Genomic DNA, 20,569 nt, shown 5'->3' with positions numbered 1-20,569 from the left:
ATAATAAATTGTTGTACTGGGGACCAGCAGTTGGCTTAATGGCTATGTCGCTGGACTCCTGTGTAGTTGACCACGGCTCAAGTCCTGGACCTGGTGGTTTAAACTCACGCCAGGTGCATGTGCATGCATGCCCAAGATCCTGAAAGGAGAATGGAGAAGGGATTGTGGCATGGCCATCCCCTCTGGGGGATGATTTCTCACTTTCTGTCTCTCTGTCTCTCCCTGTCTTTCTGGCAAGCTCACATGCCCTAGAGCAAAAACCTCTAAAAAATACTGCCATTCTAAAATATATTCTGAAAGAAAGAAAAAAAAGAGTAGAAATCGAGGTACCAGCAGAGGAGATGGCATAATGGTTACATTGCTGCACTCCCACATGACTGTGGTTCGAGTCCTGGACCTAGTAGATTGAAACCCATGCTGGACTGTGGGAATGCATGGTCAAAATCCAGAGAGGAGAATGGAGGAGAAAGGACTGTGGCATGGCCATTCCCCACTGGGAGGTGATTTCTCACTTTCTGTCTCTGTCTCTCTCTCTTTGGCAAGTACAGGCACCCTAGAGCAAAAATCTCTCTTAAAAAAATAAATAAATAACAAGGAATAGAAATTGAGGGACCAGCAGATGGCATGGTGGTTAAGATGCTGGACTGCCACATGATGAGCCACAGTTCCTGTCCCAGACCTTGTGGCTTGCTTTCTCACTTTCTCTCTGTCTCTTTCTGGTGAGTGCATGTGCCCTATAGCACATTATAAAATAATAATAAATAAAATTAAATAAATAATTCTCTAAGAAAATAAAAATTGAAAATAAGTGGATCTGCTTAGAAAGTTTGGGGATCAGTAACTTTTTCTTTCTTTTCTTTTCTTTTTTTTTTTTTTTGAGAGAGCTTTTTTGCTATAGGAGGTGTGTGCTCACGAGAGAGACCAAAAGTGAGAAATCCCTTCCCCTCTGCCCCGGGGTGGCCACGCTCCAGCCCCTTCTCCTCCATTCTTCTCTTGGAATTTTGGGCTGGCATGTACCCACACGCGCCCGGCATGAGTTTTAAGCCACTGGGTCCAGGCTGCAGCTGGCTAAGTGAGAATCCAGCAACATAACCATTATGCCATTTACTGGCCCCAGATTAGTAACTAATTTAAACATTTTAAATAATCTGTGTTTTGTTTTGTTGTTGTTTCTTTTTGTCCCTAGAAAACTTAGAAGATCTGACCTGCCTCCGGCCTGCCAGAGGTGGGCTGGGCTGGGTGGTAGCGCCCCCTCTGGCCTGCGAGGGCTCGTTCTTCCTCCACACCCTCAGAGCTGCCTCCCTCCTTTCTCCCCTGCCCGTCCCTGAGTTTGCAACCCTAATCTCTTTGCTTTCCTCTAAATCTTTTATTTTTAGATTAATGGACTGAGGCCCAGAGACAGGGAGTGCTCAGCCCAAAGTTGCTCTGGGTGCCCATCCCGCATTCGTAGCTGAGCAATGGGTCAGGTGGGGCGGGGACACTACTTCCTGTCTCCAGACCCTTCTCTCCTCCAGCACGAGCTCACCCCATTTCACCCTTTCTCTCAGTTAAGCCAGCGCCTCCTTTCAACGTGACCGTGACCTTCTCTGGAGACTATAACATCTCCTGGCGCTCTGACTACGAAGCCTCTGATTTCTACCTGCTGAAGGACAAGCTTCAGTACCAGCTGCAGTACAGGAACCGGGGTGACCCCTGGGCCCTGGTGAGGACCCGGAGGATCGTGTGGGGAGGGAGGAGCGGGAGTGAGGAGCACCCAGGTGTGTGGGAGCTGGGAGAGGGCGACTGGGAGACAGGTATGCATCACTCATGGCCAAGAATTGAAACCAAGGACAGGCCAAGGACACACGCTCTCCTGTACGGGCTCATTCTGAGCCCTCTGGCCACTTCTCCCTGGGTAGAGACAGCACCCCATCTCTGTCTCCTCCCTATAAACATGCCAAAGAAAAAGGGACCGTCACTTCCTCAGGTTCCACCCGAATCAAGTATAGTCTCAAGAGAGGAAGTTTCAGAAATTGGCACCCAGGAAGGTCTTCAATTAGAATGGCCACAGTTGGAGTATTCCAGAAGTGTCACTAGTTAAGAGGGCCCAGTGGCAGAGGGACTATTATTTCCAAGGTGAAGGCTTAGAGAGGTCTCTGTCTTTTTGCTGAGAGCTTTCCAGAATGGTCCACTTCTAGAACAGTCACAGCTGAAGAGTTCCAGAATTACCCTTTCTTTAGAATGGTCCCAGCTGAAGATTTTCCTAAGTGCCACAGTTTCGAATGTCCCCAGTGAGAGAGTCCGGGTGGTATTCTTTGCTAAGATGACCGCAGTGGAAGACATCCAGAAATGCCACCATTGAGCCCATCATGTCAGCGGGGCCTTGAGCGGTGGGAAAATCCCCCAAGTATCCTTATCTGGAATGCTTCCACTCCCGAGAAGTCCCCAGTCCCCGCAGGGAGGGTCTGTTGTCAGGCCAGTGAGTGGGTGGGCCGAGATAGAAGAGAAACAGAACAAGAGCCACATGGTGACAACTGGGTGCACAAGGGAAGGTCCAGGGCCTGCGTCCCAAAGCCACCTTGTGCACACCAGGCGTGCCTGCGGTGTTTGTAATCTGGGCTGGCTGAGGCTGGGGAGGGACCACAGGGTGGCAACTGCTGGAGGGCTCTCTCTCTCTCTCTTTGACTCTCAAGAAAGAAAAACCCTTAAAAAGAGAGAGCAGCAGAGCAAACCCTGCATCTCAGGTGAGGCCGCTGCGTGCTGACAGCTCTGTGCCGCACACACTTGAGCGTCCAGAACTCAGGCCAGGCCTGCCTCTTACGGGAAAGGAAGAGACAGCCCTTTGACAGGGGTGCTAGTGAAGGGGCCGCTGCGCTGGAGGCAGAGGCTGGCCTGGTGGAACCCGGACCCACTGCTTCCCTTCCCTGAACTGCAGAGTCCGACGAGGAAGCTGATCTCTGTGGACACCAGAAGCATCTCCCTCCTGCCTTTGGAGTTCCGGAAAGACTCGAGCTATGAGCTGCAGGTGCGGGCAGGGCCCCAGCCTGGCTCCTTGTTCCAGGGCCCCTGGAGCGAGTGGAGCGACCCAGTCATCTTCCAGACTCAGCCAGAGGGTAGGTGTGAGGTGGGACAGACACCCCACTGCTGGTACCACATCTCATCCTCCTCCACCCCCTGAACCGGAGACTTCAGCATGGCCGGGAAGGAGCCATCGAGCCCCGCTTCTGGCACCCTTGCTTGCCAGGCCCTGCACTGGGGGTTGCTGCTGCTGCTGTTAGGGTATCCGCGTGTCCCGACTCTGACGTGGGAATCGCAATCCCCGCTTTGCAGATGAGGAAGCTAAGATTCAGAGAGGAGATAACGCCTACGGGTGGGGACGGGACAGGATTGGAACCCAGGTTCAACTCACTTCAAGGCACTGGCAGCCTCCCAGCCCCCTTGCACTTCACCCTAGACCCCTTTCCCACAATCCCACCCATGAGGTTGGTTCAAGTGAAGCCACTGTTTCCTTCCCAGAGTCAAAGGAAGGCCAGCACGCTTACCTGCCGCTTCTCCTGCTGGTTGCCGTGGTCCCCGTCCTTGTCTTCTTGGGCCTGAAGATCCACCTGCCTTGGAGGTGAGGCCAGGGGAACAGGGAGACAGGGAGGGGCTCAGCCCAGGGACGGGAACACGCCTGTCATCATGATAGTGACAATGATGGCGATGAAAACCAGCTAACGTTTACCAGGGGCTGGGCACCGTGTAGGCCGGTCTGGCAGCCTCACCCTCAGTCCTATGACCTCTGCACTGCAGTTGCCCCCGCCCCTTACAGGTGGGGAAGCCAAGGCACAGAGTGGTCATGGATCTTGCACAGTCACGCAGCTATGAAGGGAGGTGGGACCGAGACTCTGCTCTTAACAGGGACCTCAGCTCCGACCTCGTTCAGGGGATCTTAGGCTTTGAGGTCCGCGTGGCAGTGGAGGCAGGTTAGCGATAAGCCTCCCGGTCCCTTCTGCTCCAGCGGAGGTTTTGCTCTGCCCTGTTGATATGCTGGGTTTCTCCTGAACATCGCCACCAAGAGAGCAGGGCCTGCCCGGCCTGGCACCTGCAGCTGCGCTGTAAATTGCAGCTGCCTCTGCAGAGCCGGCGTCCACGGCAGAGCTTGGCATCTGCGGCTCATTCTGTCATCTTCCACCAGATGTGGAGACAAAGATGGAGGCCAGGAAACGAGAGAGAAGCAGGAGGCCAAGAGCACCTGCTCCTGGGAGCCCTGCGGTGCCCCTGCCCTGCCTCCTCTCATGGAACTGCCCCAGCCCGTGGCCTTGGCTGCCTGCCCGACCCAGTGGTAGATGAGGAAGTTGAGGCTCAGGAGGGTGGCACCTGCCTGACCCAATTGATGGCCTGGTCCATAAACTCAGCGCAGCGTCAGGAACCCGTGAAGGAGACTGACTGCTCCCATTTTTCAGATGTGGAAACTGAGGCAGGGCAGCCGGAGCTGTGCTGTTGGATGAGGTTGGGAGGCGTCTGAGTGGGAGGCCAGGCTGCCCTTTGGGTCATGTGAGGGGCCTCACTCTGTCTCTGCCGTCTTAGGCTGTGGAAGAAGGTGTGGGGGCAGGTACCCAGCCCCGAGCAGTTTTTCCAGCCCCTGTACGAGGGCCACAGCGGGGACTTCAAGGTGAGTACCTCCTACTCTGTGATGAGCCCTCTGAGCCCCTCATCTGTCTGCACCACCCTCCTCCCAGCACCCTCTATCTTACCCCAGGGTCTGGAGCACCCAGGTTCCAGCCAGGCCTTGAGTCAGGCCTGTTTCCCCATCTGAAAGTATGGATGATAATTCCTGTAATGCAGAATTAGCATTAAACAAGACCATGTGACATTTCCCAGCCCCAAGAGCCAGACTTGGGACAGAGTGAATCAGGAGGTCCCTCGAGCCACAAACTGGTCCCCTGGTCCTTAGATGCCCTGGATCTGGCAGGGGTGGGGCAGGGGGTGAGGAGGAAGAGAGGAGGAGGGATTCTGGGAAAAGTCTGGCCCTACCTACAAAACACACCACCTCCTGCCAAGCCCCAGCCTCACTGCCACCTGCCACACCCATAGGGCTCTCTGTGCCCATTTACCACTAGTCACCCCCAGTAGTCGTGGGAGGGGCTGCCGCAGAGGATGTGGTGACAGGTGGGAGGGGCCGCCTGCCTGCTTCAGCCCCGGAAGTCAGACAGGACCTAGAGCGTCCATAGAGCACCTGCAGTCTGCCCGGTGCTGAGCACCCTCCCTGCTTCCCTGCCTCCTCTTCATGCAGTCCTGTGGGTGGGCGCCCCTCCTTCCTCAGGGCACCCAGAAGGAGACCAGGCTCAGGGAGGGCAGCAGCTTCAGCGGCACAGGGGAGGCACCTGGACTCCACTTTCCTCCTCCCTGAAGCTCAGGCAGCCCCTATTGTGTTACTCTTCCCTCTGAGCCTAGATTCGTAGCAGGTAGCAGGCCGGCTGCAGAGCCTCACCTGGCTGGCCCGCCTAATCCTCACAACCACCAGTGGGCGGTACTAGCATGAGGTCCATTTCACAAATGAAGAAACCGAGGCATGGGGGGGCGTGGATGACTGGCTCAAGGCCGCCCCCCTGATAAGTGACTGCAAATCAGTGGTGGAGGCCACACCAGGTTTGGAGATGAATTTCTCGGGGGCTGAGGTGACGACTGGCAGACTCCCATCCTCAGGGGTGGGCACCAAGGGCACGAGACCTTCCTGATGGCTTGTACTGGCTCGATCCTCTCATCTATTTAGTCGATAAACATTTATTGAGCACCTACCGTGAACAAAGGAGACGGGGCTTCTGTCCTGGCCCTGTGTCCACCCAGCTGGGGACACAAACAGAATGCTAGGTCTCCAGAAATGCCAAGGAGAAAGTGACACAGGCCCTGGTAGGGACTCTGTTTCTCAGGCCCTGGCCCTCCTGTCCCTTGTCCCCGTGGCTCAGGAGCCTTGGCCCCTTCCCTCACTTAGCCCCCACACAGAACCCAGGACATGGGGAACCTGTGGTCTGAGTAAGCAGGCTACTGAGGGGAGCAGCTCCCTCCTGCAGGTGGGGAAACTGAGGCTCAGACTTAGCAAGGGACAGTAGTGGGTCCCCACTGCACAGGGGCACACTGCGGCCCTGATTCCTCTCTCTCTTTTCTGGTGTCTCTATCTCCATGTCCTTGTCTCACAGTTTCTTAGTCTTGTCTCCACATCTCTGTGTCTCTTTGTCTCTGTTTATACCCCCACCGTACTACAGTCCCACCCATAACACTCTCTCTTCTCTCACAGAAATGGGTCGGCACACCCTTCACTGCCTCCAGCCTGGACTTGGGGCCCTGGAAGCCAGGGGTGCCCTCGGCCCTGGAGGTGCGCAGCTCCTGCCCATCACAGGGTCTGGAGCCGGCAGTGCTGCTGGAAACCGACGGGGTGTCCGAGCCTGGCACCTGGGTCCCAGCCCCTGCCACCACTGGCAACGTGGGAGGCTCAGCTTACAGTGAAGGGAAGGACCGGCAGTATGGCCTGGTATCCATCGACACGGTGACTGTGGTGGACACAGAGGGGCCATGCAGCTGGCCCTGCAGCTGTGGAGATGATGGCTACCCTGCCCTGAACCTGGACCCTGGGCTGGACCCTAGCCCAGGCCTTGAAGACCCACTCTTGGGCCTCGGGCCCACAGTCCTCTCATGTGGCTGTGTCTCAGCTGGTGACCCTGGGCTGGAAGGTCCCCTGGGCAGCCTCCTCGACAGGCTAAGACTGCACCTTGCAGATGAGGAGGGCTGGGCTGTGGGGCCGCCCTGGGGTGGTAGGCCACCTGCAGGGGCTTCTGAGAGCGAGGCGGGCTCGCCTCCAGCCGGCCTGGACATGGACACGTTTGACAGTGGCTTTGCAGGCTCTGACTGTGGCAGCCCAGTGGAGTGTGACTTTGCCAGCCCCAGGGACGAAGGGCCCCCTAGGAGTTACCTCCGCCAGTGGGTGGTCATGGCCCCCCCACCAGCAGGAGCTGGGCCCCAGGCCAGCTAGTGAGGCCCATGGGCCAAGAACTGGCTGTGCTACTGGGCCACAAAGCAGATGTGGCCGCTAGGCTGTGATGTGACGAGGCCTGCACCTTCGGGCTCCCTGACGGGGCCTTTGAGCCTGATGTTTACAGTGTGTATGTGCGTGTGTGTGTGCGTGTCCGGGGGCCCAGGTGCACACTGGCATGTTGACGTGCATGAGCATTGCCAGTGCCTGCCGACACAGAAGCGTGCCCACGGTTACGCCATGTGTGCCTGTGCCCGTGAGAGCTCACACGTGTGCATGAGTGTGAACAGCAATGTGCTTTTTGCACACAGATGACAGCCTCCCTCCCTCCCAGCATGTGGAGGCCACCAGGTCACGTGCTGAGAGGCTGGTCCAGGGACCCACAGGGCCTCCTGGAATAAAGGCATTGCCTAGGACAGACACCAAGCCCGGCCCTGCGGGTCCTTCCTCCAGGAGCACAGGACATCCACGCGTTCTTCCCTCGCAGCAGGAAGGGGAAGGGGATCAGTGAGACTGCAGGTCCCTAGGGGAGGACACAGGACTCAGTTTCTGATGTTTCCTGGCTGTGCTACCTGGGAGAAGACACCCCTTTTGGCTCAAGTATCCTGTCTGGACCCCGCAGATGGCATGACCTACCTGGGGGAAACCGGTGAGGTCACCCACATAAGTATGCAGCCCATAGTGAGTCCCCATGCACCTCAGCTTCCTTCCTCCTGGGCCAGGACCAAGGCTCACGGGGGAGGGGGCGGGGGTGAGAAACCCGCCAACAGCGACAGCCTGGCGCCTACAGGGCGGTCGCCCCTGCCCAGGGCAGTTCGGGGGTTTCCAGGCTTAAGATCAGCCAGCCTTGTCCCTTAGAAACAGCCCCACAACCAACCACGGTCTTTTTTCTGACTTCTGCTGCCATTCTTTATTTTTTTTTTTAGTTCCCTTTAATAAGCACCCAGGAAATATTTATGGAGCACCAAGTACATGTCTCATGGCTGGGGCCGGGGTACACAGAGCAGAGTGCATTGCCCACGTGACCATCCCTCGTGCTGCTCTGGCAGGGCAGGAGCCCCTCATTCCACCCTGGTGTCATCTATTTATCCTGGAGGCTTAAGGGAAGTCAAACTGCTTGTCGAGTTTTTCAGACAGCCCGTTGAAATGTGAATTAAGAAGCTAAGAAAATGCTTAACTTTTCGAAGGCACCTCACTAAACGTGTTTAGTACAGGTGCTAGGTATTGCATACAGTCATGGTTTTCTTTCTTCCTTTCTTCTTTCTTTTTCTGAGAAAATAAGTTGTTCTTCCCGTAAGGATGCCCACCTTAGAAATGGCTTGGCTTTTGTGAGACCAAGCAGAGTGAAGGCAATGGAGTTTCGGATGTAGCTCAGGAACCCTGAGAGGAACCCTCCACCCGGCCTTGGCCCTCCATCTTCCTCAGGGGAAGGGAGGGCCATGCTGGCTTGTTTCTTCCTGGCTGGGAGTCAGAAGCCAGTCCTCCTGAAAGCCTCCCCATAACTTGCTTGTAAAAGAGGGATGTTGGCAGAGGCGGCCAAGAGAATGCATGAGAGTCCTTGGTGCTTGGCACAAGGCTGGACAGTTCTAGAATGAGGTTGGAAAGTTCTAGGCTGGTTTTACCAGTGGACTGTTAGCCAGGGATCAGGGTGTGTGGGTCAGGTGGCCACATGTGAGAGAAACCACAGCTCCTGCACGGGTGAGCAGTCCTCACCACCTCCTAACACACCCAGGAGACACATGGGCCAAGGTGCCTGTGGTTTTCATACCCTCTTGAGGGTAACAGGGTTCAGGTGTCACCTGACCCCAGGCTCTTGGCAGAACCAGCTCAACTCTCCAGCACCCAGAACTCAGGAGCTTGGGTGTGGGAGGGGATTCCCAGGCCTGCGAGGTGAGGCCTGGATGTTCTGGCCTGGGCAGACGTGGCTCCTCACTGACTCCATCTTTGGAGTCACTCAGCTCATGAACATAGGTGCAGAACACTGGTGCCACGTGCTGCCCCACCCCATGGATGCATTCATGTGTTGTGGGTGGACGGCGGAGGGATGGGTGGGTGCGTGGGTAGGTGGTAGGAGGCTTGGAGGATGAATGACTGCATGGACAGAAATAAACAGGTAACAGATCAATCTAAGCTCTGTGAGGACACAACTTTGTCTATGTGGTCCACTGCTTCATCCCCAACCTGGCACACGGCTGACATAGTAAAGCCTGACTTACAGCGTTTGCCTGTTTCTGTGGTCTAAATACTTCCACCATGGCCAATTTCAAGCTGCCAACTCGACTCTCCACAAAGTGGGGAAGAAATGCATAGTCGCTCCCCGGTTGGCATGAGACGGGAGCCCGGAGGGAGCATCGCAAGGGCGGGGGGGCTTCTGCGAGAAGTTGGTGTTTTTTGGGCTTTGAAAGATGAAGAGTTGTTAGCTGCACTAGCTACTGCAGCAAAGGGTGGAGGAGCGACCAAAGACCTGGGAGCAGTTGGGGAAGATGTCTCCTTGTCACCGAAGGTCCAGGCCAGAATTGCCAATGACCCTCTTTTAAGGTGGAGGAGCATGCACAGAATACACGAGGTCTTCAAAGTTCATTGAAAATGTGAATGCGTTTCATTAAAAACAAACAAAAAGTTACGTGTGAATTTCACTGTTTTGCGCCAAAATAAACTTATACTTTCAATTTTCCCATGGACTTTGTGAGGTCCCCTTATGTACTCCCACAGGTGCCACAGCCTACTCCTGGCCCACCTTTGTCCATCCGCAGGCTCTGAGGGGGCAGGGTTATCCAGGGGACAGATGAAGCGGAGGCACAGAATGGGTTGGTGACCTGAGGGCACACACTGAATGAATTGTCAGAACCTGAGCTCCAGCTTTTCCACACCTAGAGAGACCAAGAGATAAGAAACTCTTACAAACACCCATGAGTGCCTGTGGCTCTTGGCCACGCAGCAGCCCTGTGGGTGTGGCTACCTCCAGCCCTGGGAGGAGCTACATGCCCTAGGCCTGGGCTTCCATGAGTTCAGGGCATAGTACACTTCAGGGACAGAAATGTGACCCAAGCTGGTCCTGCTGGGATTGCTGAACTCTAAGGCAGGACCAAGCTCGGAGCTGCAGAGGGCACCAGAAGGACCAGCTGGCCTGAGATGAAGCCAGCCGAGAGAGCAGAGAAATGGAGACACGTTCCTGAGAATCTCTCTTGAGCTCCTAGATCCAGTCGTGCCTGAAATCGCATTCCCTCTGAACTTTCAGGTGTGTGTATGGAAGCCATTATGTTACTAGGTATTTCCAGCTTTCAGCCCCCTGGACACAGAGTGGGATTGCACCTCCTGGGCCCTGTGGTCGGATGGGGCCACTCGGGCAGAACTGGCCAATACGCTGTTAACAGATGTCGTAAATCTTGCTTCTGGACACAGAATTTAACCCTCAGCTGTCACGCTCCCTAGTGTCTTCCCCTCTGCCACGGTGACATTTGAGGTGGCAACTGTTCCATCAGCTGGGCCATCAAGCGAGTTGGAGTTTCCAGCTCTCTGGTGATGGCGGGGTACTGCGAGTAAGAAGTCGATCTTTGTTCTCAGCTGCTGAGAGAGCTGCTGTTACCGCATCAATAAGCTGATTTTTTTGTTGTTGTTGTTCTTGCTTGAGCTACTTTGAGGTAGGTTCCTGTTATTTGCAGCAGTAAGTGTTCAGCATCATTCTAACATCAACTGAAGGCTCTCCTGTGCTAAGAACCATGTTTGAAGGGATCAGAGGACCAGGTCCAACCCCTTTCATGAATGACCTGGGGCAAGTTTGCTGTCTCTGTAACGGCAGGGTGGGAATCAGCCTCTCAGCTTGCCAGGATGAACTCAGGGCGGGGACAAGAAGAGACAACCCACAGACCCTCCTTAGTGATGGGTCTCCTACTATTGCCTTGAACTGGCCTCCAGGTCAGAGAGGAGGGCTGCGGTCATTTCCTTCCCAGACTGTTCACACGCGCTTCCATTCAGATGCCTTGATGCCCTTTAAAAAATCCAAGAGGAGGCAGCAGATGGCTCAGTGGTTACATCACTGGACTCGTACACGGCCAACCGTGGTTCGTGTCCCAGACCTCGTGGCTTGAAAATCACACCAGACGTGTGTGTGTATGCCCAAGATCCCAGGAGGAGCATGGAAAAAGGTTTGTGGAGTGGCCACCCCCCCGTAGGAGGTGATTTCTCACTTTCCCTCTCATTATCTCTGTCTCTGGCGAATGTGTGCACCCCAAGGCAAAAACCTTAAAAAACAAAAACCCAAGAGGTCCAGCCCCTGGCCATCCATAGATGCTGCTCAGTCTCCGGCTGGGAGGCTGTGGGGGCGTCCCAGGCACTACCATGGGAAGGAGGCAGGGGGCGCACACTAGACCCAGCCCTTCATTTTGCCCCTAGAGAAATGGGCAGTGACTTGGCCGAGTCCACTCACACCCGCCCCTCACTCCGAACCTTTTCCCCCCGTCCCATCTGGGGAGGGCCCAGGCCTAGCTGCCAGCCCCAGCCAAGTCCCAGGTGTGCCTTGGGAAACCAGGCATGGGACTCCGGAGGAATATGGAGTGGTGGGCAGGTACACCTCCCCTCCTGGGACCCACTGTGTCAACAGGGGACAGGAACCATGAACTCTCAGCAGTGAGGACACTGGAGGGCGGTCATCTGTCAAGAGACACCCACACACCATGGAAAATGAGAGAGGGTGCCCACATCTGCTCAGATGAGTGACTACCTTGGCCGGACCTCTTTTCCCAAACTGCAGCATCCCCACTGACCTAGTTTTACTTTTCCCGTAACACTCATTACACGTGAACACAGCTCTCGTTTACCCTACCTCCTGCCTCTCCCTACGAGGGCAGGAGTGAGTCACTGCGGTCTCAGACCCTGGAACAGTACCTAGCAGAGAGCCGATGTTTGAACACAGAGATGGGAGCACAGAAGGGAACCGTCTGCCCCAGACCTGGAAAGGCCCAGAACAGGACAGGGAGCTGCAACAGGCCTCCTTGGAGTTGGCAAGTGAGGCAAGGGCCCCTCCATCACTCGGATCATGGGGCAACCTGGGGTCTTCTCCCCATCTCTAGGGATGACTTTGAGGGTTTTCTTTTCAGAAATTGATGACCTTGGCTAAATTATCCTCACTTCTGCTCTTAGGAATCTCTAAGCACAATGCTGGGCCTCCCTGGACCCCAAAGTACCCCCTATCATGAAAGTGGTGTTGAGGAGAGGGCTCTGAGCCGGCAGCCTGGGTTGGAGCGCCAGCAGATCCGCTTAGTGACCAACTTTGTAGAAACCATTTTCCCCGTGCCTCAGTTCTTCACACAGAATGTGACATTGTGTCTGGTGCAACGATCAGACACACTTCCAGGGCTGCTGGGAGACCGGGAGCTAATTCACAAAGTGCCCAGAACAGTGTCCATCACGCTGCAGGTGTTCAGAGGGCGTGCTGTCATGATGTCATCATGTTTACGAGCAAGTCACCCCAACACCTGTCAGCTTATCCAGGTCTCACCCACAAACGTGCAACAAGACATTGAGAAGGCAAGAAAAACCGTGGGGAAGTGAGGCTGCCTCAGCTGCAGCTGTCCCCTGCTGGCGAGTGGGGGACAGGCAGTGCTGGGGCGGGGCACTCCCAATCTCCTCCGTCTAGACGGGGACACAGGTACATTGCCAGGTACTACCCTGGGCATCTTGGCAGTCACCACAGCCACTCTGCGGTGGGAGTAAGAGAGATGAGGCCAGGTGAGCTGGCAGGCCCCTTTTAATTCAGCAAGGGCTGACTTCTACCCTTTTGAGTGGGCCCAAGAAGGTGGGGATGGAGCCCCCACTAAGCAGGGAAAGCACGCACACACATGCACACAAACGTGTGTATGCATACACAGATCCATACACACGCACATTTGGAAAACCCTGGCAGAAGTGGGTAGAGAGCCCAACGGATGGTGAGTGATGAGAGGTCAGAAAGAACATTTAATAAAGGGCTGCAGGCTTTGGGTCAAACAAGGCAGGGTGGGAGGGAAGGAGACTCAGGACGTGGCTGGTGCAGGATTGAGAGCGAGCAGAAAAAAGTTTCAAGAGCAGAGCTGAGCTCAAGGCGGCAGCCTTGAGGATGAGCCATGACGCTCCATGGGGGTAAGTAAACTGGGAATTTGAATGCTCACCTGTGGGAAAGTGAGCTGGGACATCAGGACTGGGCATCTCCTGTGGCTCTCTTTGAGTTCAGACGTGCAGGTGCTGTCGCTGCACGGATGGCACACTGTCAGTGTGCCACAGGCCCCTGCTTTCCAGAGTGCACGTGTGTAAAGGCAAAGAAAAGGCCTGCCAGGGTCCTTCAAGGAGAGGAGGCTGAGGCTTTATCCGTATCTGTGATGTTTTCAGTGTTTAAAAGACAATGGATTCATATACTGCTTACCCTGGGAAAAGAATTAAGGGTGGGGAGTGAGACTGGAGGGGTGAGGAACCAAAGACACAAAGGCAAGGGTGACCAGGCTCTGGAGTCTCCATCTTGTGTGGGTGGCCAGCCAGGACTGAGACGACACCGGCAGGGCCTGGGGGCCCTTCCTGCCCAGTGTGTGTGAGAAATGGCTGGCAGGGCGTGGCCTAGCACTAATCTGGCAACTACAATAGAAGTGGAGGCACAGAAGACTCACTTTCGGCCCATAACGGGTTGTGTTTGTTAGTGCTTCACATTTCTTTTCTGCAAAACTTGAATTCCTGGTTTCCCACAGCCGCTACAGCTCTCTACTGTCTCCCCACCACCTCCCACTCATCTGTCACCTGCCTGGCTGCTGAAGGCTCCCCTCGCCCAACCTCTAGTCTCCCTGTGGTTTCTGGAGATCTCTCTGCAGAGCTTGGCAAGGCAGACAGCTACCACGGGAGGATGGAGGACGGTGAGTGGGTGGGAGGCAGGATGCAAAGGTGGGTAGACAGAAAGGACAGGGGACAGAGGGAAGGAGGGAGAAGGAACAGCTCATCCTTGGGTAGAGCGGTTGGGAATGTGAGTGGGATTCACAGATGCCCACCCCTGCTTGGGAACTGCACCCCAGCTCACGCCACATCTCCCCACACATGCTGGACTCATCCTCAGGTAGGCACACAGGAAGGAGACGAAGTCCACGGAACCTGCGGTGGAGCCTCAGCTCATCTGGCCTCCCTTAGCTGGGATGAAATGCCGAGAGCGGTATTGCACGAGCAGCTGCTGGGTTCCTAACCCCCTTTCACCAGCCACACCATGCCCTCCCAGCAGTACTGAGTGCTAAACCCCCTTTCACCTGCCACACCATGCCCTCCCAGCAGTACTGAGTGCTGTCCAGTACCGTCCGTTTATAAAGTGGATCCCATCCATGACTCCAGTCGATCTTACAAAATCCCATGGAAATCTGTATTTTTACACTTGAAAATGAAAGGAGAAAGGAACACAGCTAGGGGCTGAGCACCCGTGGCGGCACCAGGACCCTAGTCCTGGAGAGGGCCGACAGAAACCGAGCATGGTGGCTGGGCCCTGCCAGACCCATAAGGTCAATGTCCCGAGGGCTCGTGTTCTAGGTGAGGAAGTTGCCATGGTGGCTGAGACATGGAACCTGTCCAGGAGCATGTCCCCTTAGGGAGCAGCCGCGCTCAGTGCTCCCGGCTGTCACATACAGGGACGTCGGTCCTCTTTATTTTTTTAATGGACACCTCCAAATTTAAAAAATATGGACGACTAATTAAAAGACAATTTTAAACATTGTGTGCTAAAGAGAACTTCAAAGAAAGAAATCTATCCATAGGCCTGAGTCCTCATGGGCCTGGGACCAGTTTACAAGGTGACAAAGCCTTGTAGGCAGAGGAAAGCAGGTGAGGAGCTGACAGCGCTCAGCACCAAACCTCCCCCTTTCCTCTAGTTTATTGGGAACAGTTACTTCTGGCTATTCCCCAGGTAAGAGCAAGAACCCCCAGAGTATTCTTTAGGAATCACAAAACTAAATGCATTTTACTTCACTTAAACATGAAATAAATACATGCCAGGGAGACCTTTTTTTTTTTTTTTTTTTTTTTGGAGAGGTTTTCGCTAAAGGGCGTGTGTGCTCGCCAGACAGACAGAGAGAGACAGAGAGGAATGTCAATTGGCTTTTTTTAATGGCAACATGGGATTGACTTTAATTGCCTAAGAGGTTACTGGGAACAAGAAAAGGCTTCTAAGTCACTGGGAGAAGCAGCTGCCTGTTTGATTTCAGGGACTGGGAACAGGTTCCTTTACCCCTCCTCAGAAACCTCTCATCAGCTCAACCATGTCTAAAATCCCACCTTTTTTTTTTTTTTTTTTTTTTAAATGAAGAAAGAAGTTCAAAGAACAAAACAAAACAAACGAAACTAAAACCTACAGGGCTCCTCACCTGCAGCTGGCAGGCAGCACCAGCCAGTGAAGGGTGCCAGAGCAGTGGGGGGCCCGCCAGGGCCTCTCTGAGTGGCACATTCCAGCCTCAGTGGTCGGGGCATCTGGCCTGAAGGAGAGTCGTGGTCTCTCTGGGCCCTGTAGCAGCAGGGCGCAAGGCACATGGCCCCTGGCCTGACATGTTTCCCACAAGGCTCCTTCTTCTCAGTGGCACTTGGGCATTTGGGAAGCCTCAGGTAGGGGCTGGAATCGGGAATGTGAGGTGTGCATAGACGGGGCAGACCCCCCAGCCCAGAGCCCATCCCCATGGGCCCACGGTGAAAACTAGGGTGTGCCTAGAATGTGCTACGCCTGGGCACCGGGAGCCAGCTCTCCTCCCACACTGGGGTCACTCCTCGGAAGCCTTTGGGGGACAAGCCACAGGGCATCTCAAACTCACCACAGGCCGCTTTTCAGAGAGCTGCAGCAGCCCAGAAGCCCCGGCAACAAGAGGAGAGAGCGAAGGAGACTGAAGCTGCCCACAAATGCACTCCCATGTCCCAGCCCGGCTGGGACAGTAAGCACCAACTCCCCGTGTGACAAATAGGCAGACTGGAAGAGCCCCAGAGCAGGCAGGTGGTGGCCCTTTCCAGCGTTCCACGCAGTGGGAAACTCTGCTGGCACCGTTCTAGCTGGAGCAGCGTCCCTTGCTGAGGAAGATCAGCACACACCAATGTCCTGGGGCTCCAGGGGGTTTGCTAACCACCAGGCAAGGACAGCCCGGCAGGTGGAGGCAGGCGGGAGGCGCTGACTGATCATAGGCACCCTATAAGTGGATCCACTTGTTCCAGTTGACCTCATGGGGAAACACGCGGCCCAACCGGAGGGTGCAGTCCACTGTGGGCTCATAGAACGCCAAGAAGCTCTCGCTCAGGCTGGAGGGCATGTCCACCTCTTGAACCATGGGCTTGGAGAAGAGCGAGGCGGCCGCGGGCTTTCTCATCCAGCGCTTCCTGATACAGCCGAGGAACTCCAGGGCCTGGCGACACCACAACACCAGGTTGATAGTGCATCGCTCCCACCTCCTTTCCCAGTTTCCCTTCAAGCTGAGACACATCTTACACTAGCTACTTCAGAGCAGGGTACATATGACCTCGGCCTTGAGAGGTAAGCAGGGATTTATCCAGAGTCTAAGCAGGCCAGAGCAAGAGCAGCACGGTGCAGTGATCAGAACCCCTCAGCAAGTGAGACCCCTTGAGGAGGGTGTACAGCAGTAGGGGCTGGCAGACAGCCCTGGGCCTGAACTGGCTTCCCAGTGGGGTTTCATTTGGCCTGAAAATGAACTTGAAGTTTGCAGCTCAAGGACCTGGTGTCCCCAAGCACTCTGATCTGGCGAGTACAGGACAGAGGTCAGCTTGAGCTGGCTCCATCTGCCCTGGGAGGAGGGGAGCGGGGTGAGAGGGAGGGCGGGGCACAAGGCCTCCAGCTCTCTCCATGGAGCGGCATTCGCCTGTCTGCTGGGCCCGAGGGCTTGTGAGTTTGTGACCTCTACAGGTGTTAGAGACAAGAGCCACAGCAAGGCCAGTATTTCAGCCAGGGCGACAGCATGGGGCTGAAGGACCCTCTGAGGGTGGTTATAGGAGGTGGGTGGCCTCGGAAAAGAGGGCTGAGGACCATACCCTCCCTGCCAAGGGTGTGGAGGAAGCTGAGGTAAGCAGTAAGATGGGAACACCCTGAACAGGAGACTCCTAGGCGCAGCCCGCCCTCAGCAAGCAGCCTGTAGTTGAGCTCACCCGGCCATCCAGCCAAGGGCTCTGCGCCTGAGCCCTGGCTGTGCCCTACCTGGAGCAGCTCCAGCACGGCCACGGGCTGCAGGACTCCCTGGTAGTGCTCTAGCAGGCAGCTCTCGGGCACACCGGGCCGGCTCATGACGTGGTACAGCACGGCCTCCATCATACCCTTGCACACCGGCAGATTCAGGAGGCCGTCCACGATGCGCCACGGGCGGCTGACGAAGTGGATGATTTCGAAGTCCCTGCAGGGTCAGGCAGTAGTGTGTCAGGGCTCAGGGGAGACAGAAGGGGTGGCTCATCCACAGACAGGACACAGAGGCCTCCGTGAGGTCTGGTGCCTTGCCTAGCTGGGGACTGTCCACCTTCTGGTCTCTGAGCTCCCCCTTCGCTCAGGTCTGGACAGAGGGGCCCGCAATGCCTGGCTGAGTGGAGCCATGATGCAGGGACCTGCTCAGATGTGGCTGTAACCAAAGCCGTGAAGAGCCAATGATCCCTATGGCACTCCATACTGGCAGGAGAGGGCCAAGAGTTAAGTGCCCTGGATCTGCCAGCTCCACCCGGCTTCCTGGGTCATGGCTGCCTCTACTCTCTGGCCAGACTCCTATGCTCTGCCTGAGGCCCCAGGCACACTGAACTGCGAACCCAGGTTTCTGCTGTTAGCTGGGGACTGATCTGTCACATAGGGCCAGGGTTGGGAAAACGGGGGCGGACCCTGGATACTTGGTTCTGGCTGCCACGGTTGGGCAACAGGAGCTCTCAGGAGCCAGGATACGGGCACCTGGGGCCTCCCAACCTGAGGACAGCATGCACACCCGGGGACATGCCCTTCACAGAAAGGATTCTACAGGACCCAAATGTTGGCAGCCTCCAAAGGTAGCTCTTCTGGGTCGGAAGAGTGCACCCTTCTTGCTATATGGGTTCCCATCCTGTGCCAGTTAGTAACTTGGCCGCCACAGGCTCTAGGAGAGAAGATGAAATCCCCAGGGAGGAGGCTGCCCTGGTGTGGTTTGGAGCTCTGGCCCGTCTGGCCACACTGGCTCTATAACCCTGGGGAAGGGCACAGCTCTCTGGGCCCTTCCCACATCTGTAAACGGGGATGGGATCCCTGTGGGCCATGGGTAGCCCCAGCGATGTGCGCATGATAGTCTGGGGTCTCTCGGGGAGCCCAGGGGCATCTTAGAAGAGCAGCTCCTGGCTCCCGACTGACCCCAGCACTAAAAGCTATCGACAGAATCCAGCCCGTGCTGCCACACCTTTCCAGGGCCCCCTCGCCGAGGACCAACATGCTGGGCAAACTACTCAAACCCGCACCTCTGTGAAGGACCTTGGGGACAAGCCCCCATCCCAGGCAGGCCTTAAACCAGAATCATACACTCACCCTTGCCGGGCAGGCAGTGGGAGGGTGCTGGCCACAGAGCTCACGGCAAACCCTGATGGAGAAAAACAGCAAGTGACTTACAAAGCAGGAGGAGCCCATGCTTTCTTCCCATGCATCCAACATGGTCCTGAGCAGCCAGCACTCAGAGCCAGGCACGGCTAGGCTCAGGATGCACGGTGCACGCACGGTGAGCCCAGGGATGTGATCACTGTCCCCGCAGAGCACACACGCTCATGGCGGCCAGGTCGTGGGGCCAAAGCCAGCACACTACAAGCACACCATGGTGTGGAGCCCCGAAGAGCGCCTGTAGCTGAGGCCTGTGAGCGCCTCGGGTTCCATCTGTCAACCCCTCCTTTGGCGAACACCTCACAGAAAATAATGAAACTACAGGGAAAGGTCACCGCTGAGACAGGAAGGACTGCCATGGCAGGGGGAAGGCGAGTTTCCGCAGGCACACGTCTGCCTGCCTGTCTCGGGCCCCTGCTCTGAGGCACTGCCTGCCAAACCAGTTTGAGCCAGCAGCTTTCCAGACTGCTGTGAACTTCCGGGTCTTCAGGAGTTCAGGACACTTCATGTTCTCCAGTGGAAGCTCTCCAGTCGAGGGCTCCCTCCCCTTGAGGCCCAGGCTATGGAAAGCTAGAGGAAAGCCCCCTTTGCAGCCAAGTGGGTTCGAGGAAGAGAATGGGCAGGCTGGGGTAAGGGAGGGGAAGAGACAAGGTCATACCTCGGGGCTGTCCAGAACCCTCTGTGGGCTGGATCTGGTAGCCTGGCTGCTCCTGGCCAGGAGAGCCAGGCATCCTTTCTTGGTCCTCCTCCTCAGGCCCCTCTGTACTTATGTCTTCAGGAGCTGGGGACAGAGCCAAGGCCTGGGATTCATCCTCCTCTTCTGCTCCAAGCCCAGGGCCCAAACGCACATCGTGGAGTGTGGGCCTCTTGGCTGGGGGCATCTGGGCGCCACTGGCATCAGTCTCCGTATTCTGACTGGCCCAGCTGAAGCGTCTCTTGGAGCTCTCCGGACCCTGAGAAGGCTGAGCCTGCCCTTCGGAGAGACTGTCCTCAGCAAGAGGGACCTTGGGGGCTCGGGCCTGGAGCTCTTCTCTTCGAGGGTCAGAATCCTCTCCTTTGTTCTTGAGCTGCATCGAATGCAGGAGCCAGGGCTGGGCAGAGGCCATGGCCACTAAGCGCACGGTGTTGCCTCCAACTTCTAGTATCTGCTGCTGCTCCAGGAGGTCCTGGAAAAGCAGGGGACACACACGTCTGTCGGGGAACCCAGGAAGGCGGAATTTGCTCCATAAGGGTCAACTAAGGCAGTACCCCCAGCCTGACTGACGTGAGCAGGTTCCATTAGGAAAGGGCCTGTATCCATCCCTGGGCTGCCACTAGCAGGCGGGGTGCCCCAGAAGATGAGGCAGAAAGAGAAGCACTGTGGAACCACAGCTGCACCCTCAAAAACCACCAAGACTCCACATGTCTCTGAGCCCGGCCAGTGTTCTCCCACAAGAGCCACTGTGAGCCCTCATAAGGGAGGAGGACTCCTCCACATTTAGACCATCCCTCCTTCCCAGTGCCCTGGCTCTTGGTTAGTAGGCACACAGACGTCACTGTTACACTTCTTACTTTTATATAAAAACTTCACAACTCAGGGTTTGAGGAAGTTACCCCAGTGGGCAAGCTAGAGCCAGGACTCACATCCAGGTGGAGTGGGTCTGGGAGGGTTCGCTGTTGATGCGTGGCATCAGGGGCCCTGGGCTGGGCATGGGGGGAGCAGGAGCAGGGACTACTCGACCATCAGTGCCTAGGCTCTGCCACCATGGCTTTGGGACAATCCCATCTTGTCCCTCTCTGAGTTTTGGCTCAACTCTTAGGGCTGTGGATACATCGTAAAGATGTTTATGAACAACGAACACCATGAGATGGTATTTCCTGCACTCATAAAAAACTGCTTAGAAATGACAAATGCTAGCTTCCCTTCTAAATTGGAGAAATGGGAGGTGGAGAATTCCCTGGAACAATCCCTGTTCTCTGGGTCTCGCAGGCCCTGCTCCCACACGAACATCGAGGCAGTCATCTCC

At 55.9% G+C, this 20,569-nt stretch overlaps 2 protein-coding genes across 9 annotated transcripts in view; one reads left to right on the top strand and one right to left on the bottom strand.

Annotated features, from left to right (window-relative positions):
* Positions 1 to 9,611, top strand: part of IL21R (interleukin 21 receptor) — a 46,012-nt gene extending 36,401 nt beyond the window's left edge. For 6 of the 7 annotated variants that reach the window (XM_027771791.1, XM_027771787.1, XM_027771792.1 and 3 more), the window contains 6 exons: positions 1,548 to 1,702; positions 2,673 to 2,723; positions 2,915 to 3,092; positions 3,496 to 3,595; positions 4,549 to 4,633; positions 6,257 to 9,611. In XM_027771791.1, coding sequence (XP_027627592.1) covers positions 1,548 to 1,702; positions 2,673 to 2,723; positions 2,915 to 3,092; positions 3,496 to 3,595; positions 4,549 to 4,633; positions 6,257 to 6,988 — 1,301 coding nt within the window. In that variant the 3' untranslated portion in view covers positions 6,989 to 9,611. The remainder of the gene's footprint in view (positions 1 to 1,547; positions 1,703 to 2,672; positions 2,724 to 2,914; positions 3,093 to 3,495; positions 3,596 to 4,548; positions 4,634 to 6,256) is intronic. The other variant, XM_006148257.3, reaches the window with a different exon arrangement.
* A 5,693-nt stretch (positions 9,612 to 15,304) lies between these two features.
* The window catches only part of GTF3C1 (general transcription factor IIIC subunit 1), a 91,441-nt gene continuing 86,176 nt past the window's right edge, over positions 15,305 to 20,569 (bottom strand). Inside the window, exons 34-37 of one of the 2 annotated variants that reach the window (XM_006148255.3) lie at positions 19,222 to 19,729; positions 18,498 to 18,549; positions 17,169 to 17,361; positions 15,305 to 16,365 (exon numbers count right to left, since the gene is read on the bottom strand). In XM_006148255.3, coding sequence (XP_006148317.1) covers positions 16,153 to 16,365; positions 17,169 to 17,361; positions 18,498 to 18,549; positions 19,222 to 19,729 — 966 coding nt within the window. In that variant the 3' untranslated portion in view covers positions 15,305 to 16,152. The remainder of the gene's footprint in view (positions 16,366 to 17,168; positions 17,362 to 18,497; positions 18,550 to 19,221; positions 19,730 to 20,569) is intronic. The other variant, XM_006148256.3, reaches the window with a different exon arrangement.

This window comes from Tupaia chinensis, unplaced genomic scaffold (genome assembly GCF_000334495.1).
Source record: "Tupaia chinensis unplaced genomic scaffold, TupChi_1.0 Scaffold000231_1, whole genome shotgun sequence".
Lineage (NCBI taxonomy): Eukaryota > Metazoa > Chordata > Mammalia > Scandentia > Tupaiidae > Tupaia > Tupaia belangeri.
The sequence above is the reverse complement of the archived record's forward strand: the minus strand, read 5'-3'. Positions and strand labels throughout refer to the sequence as shown.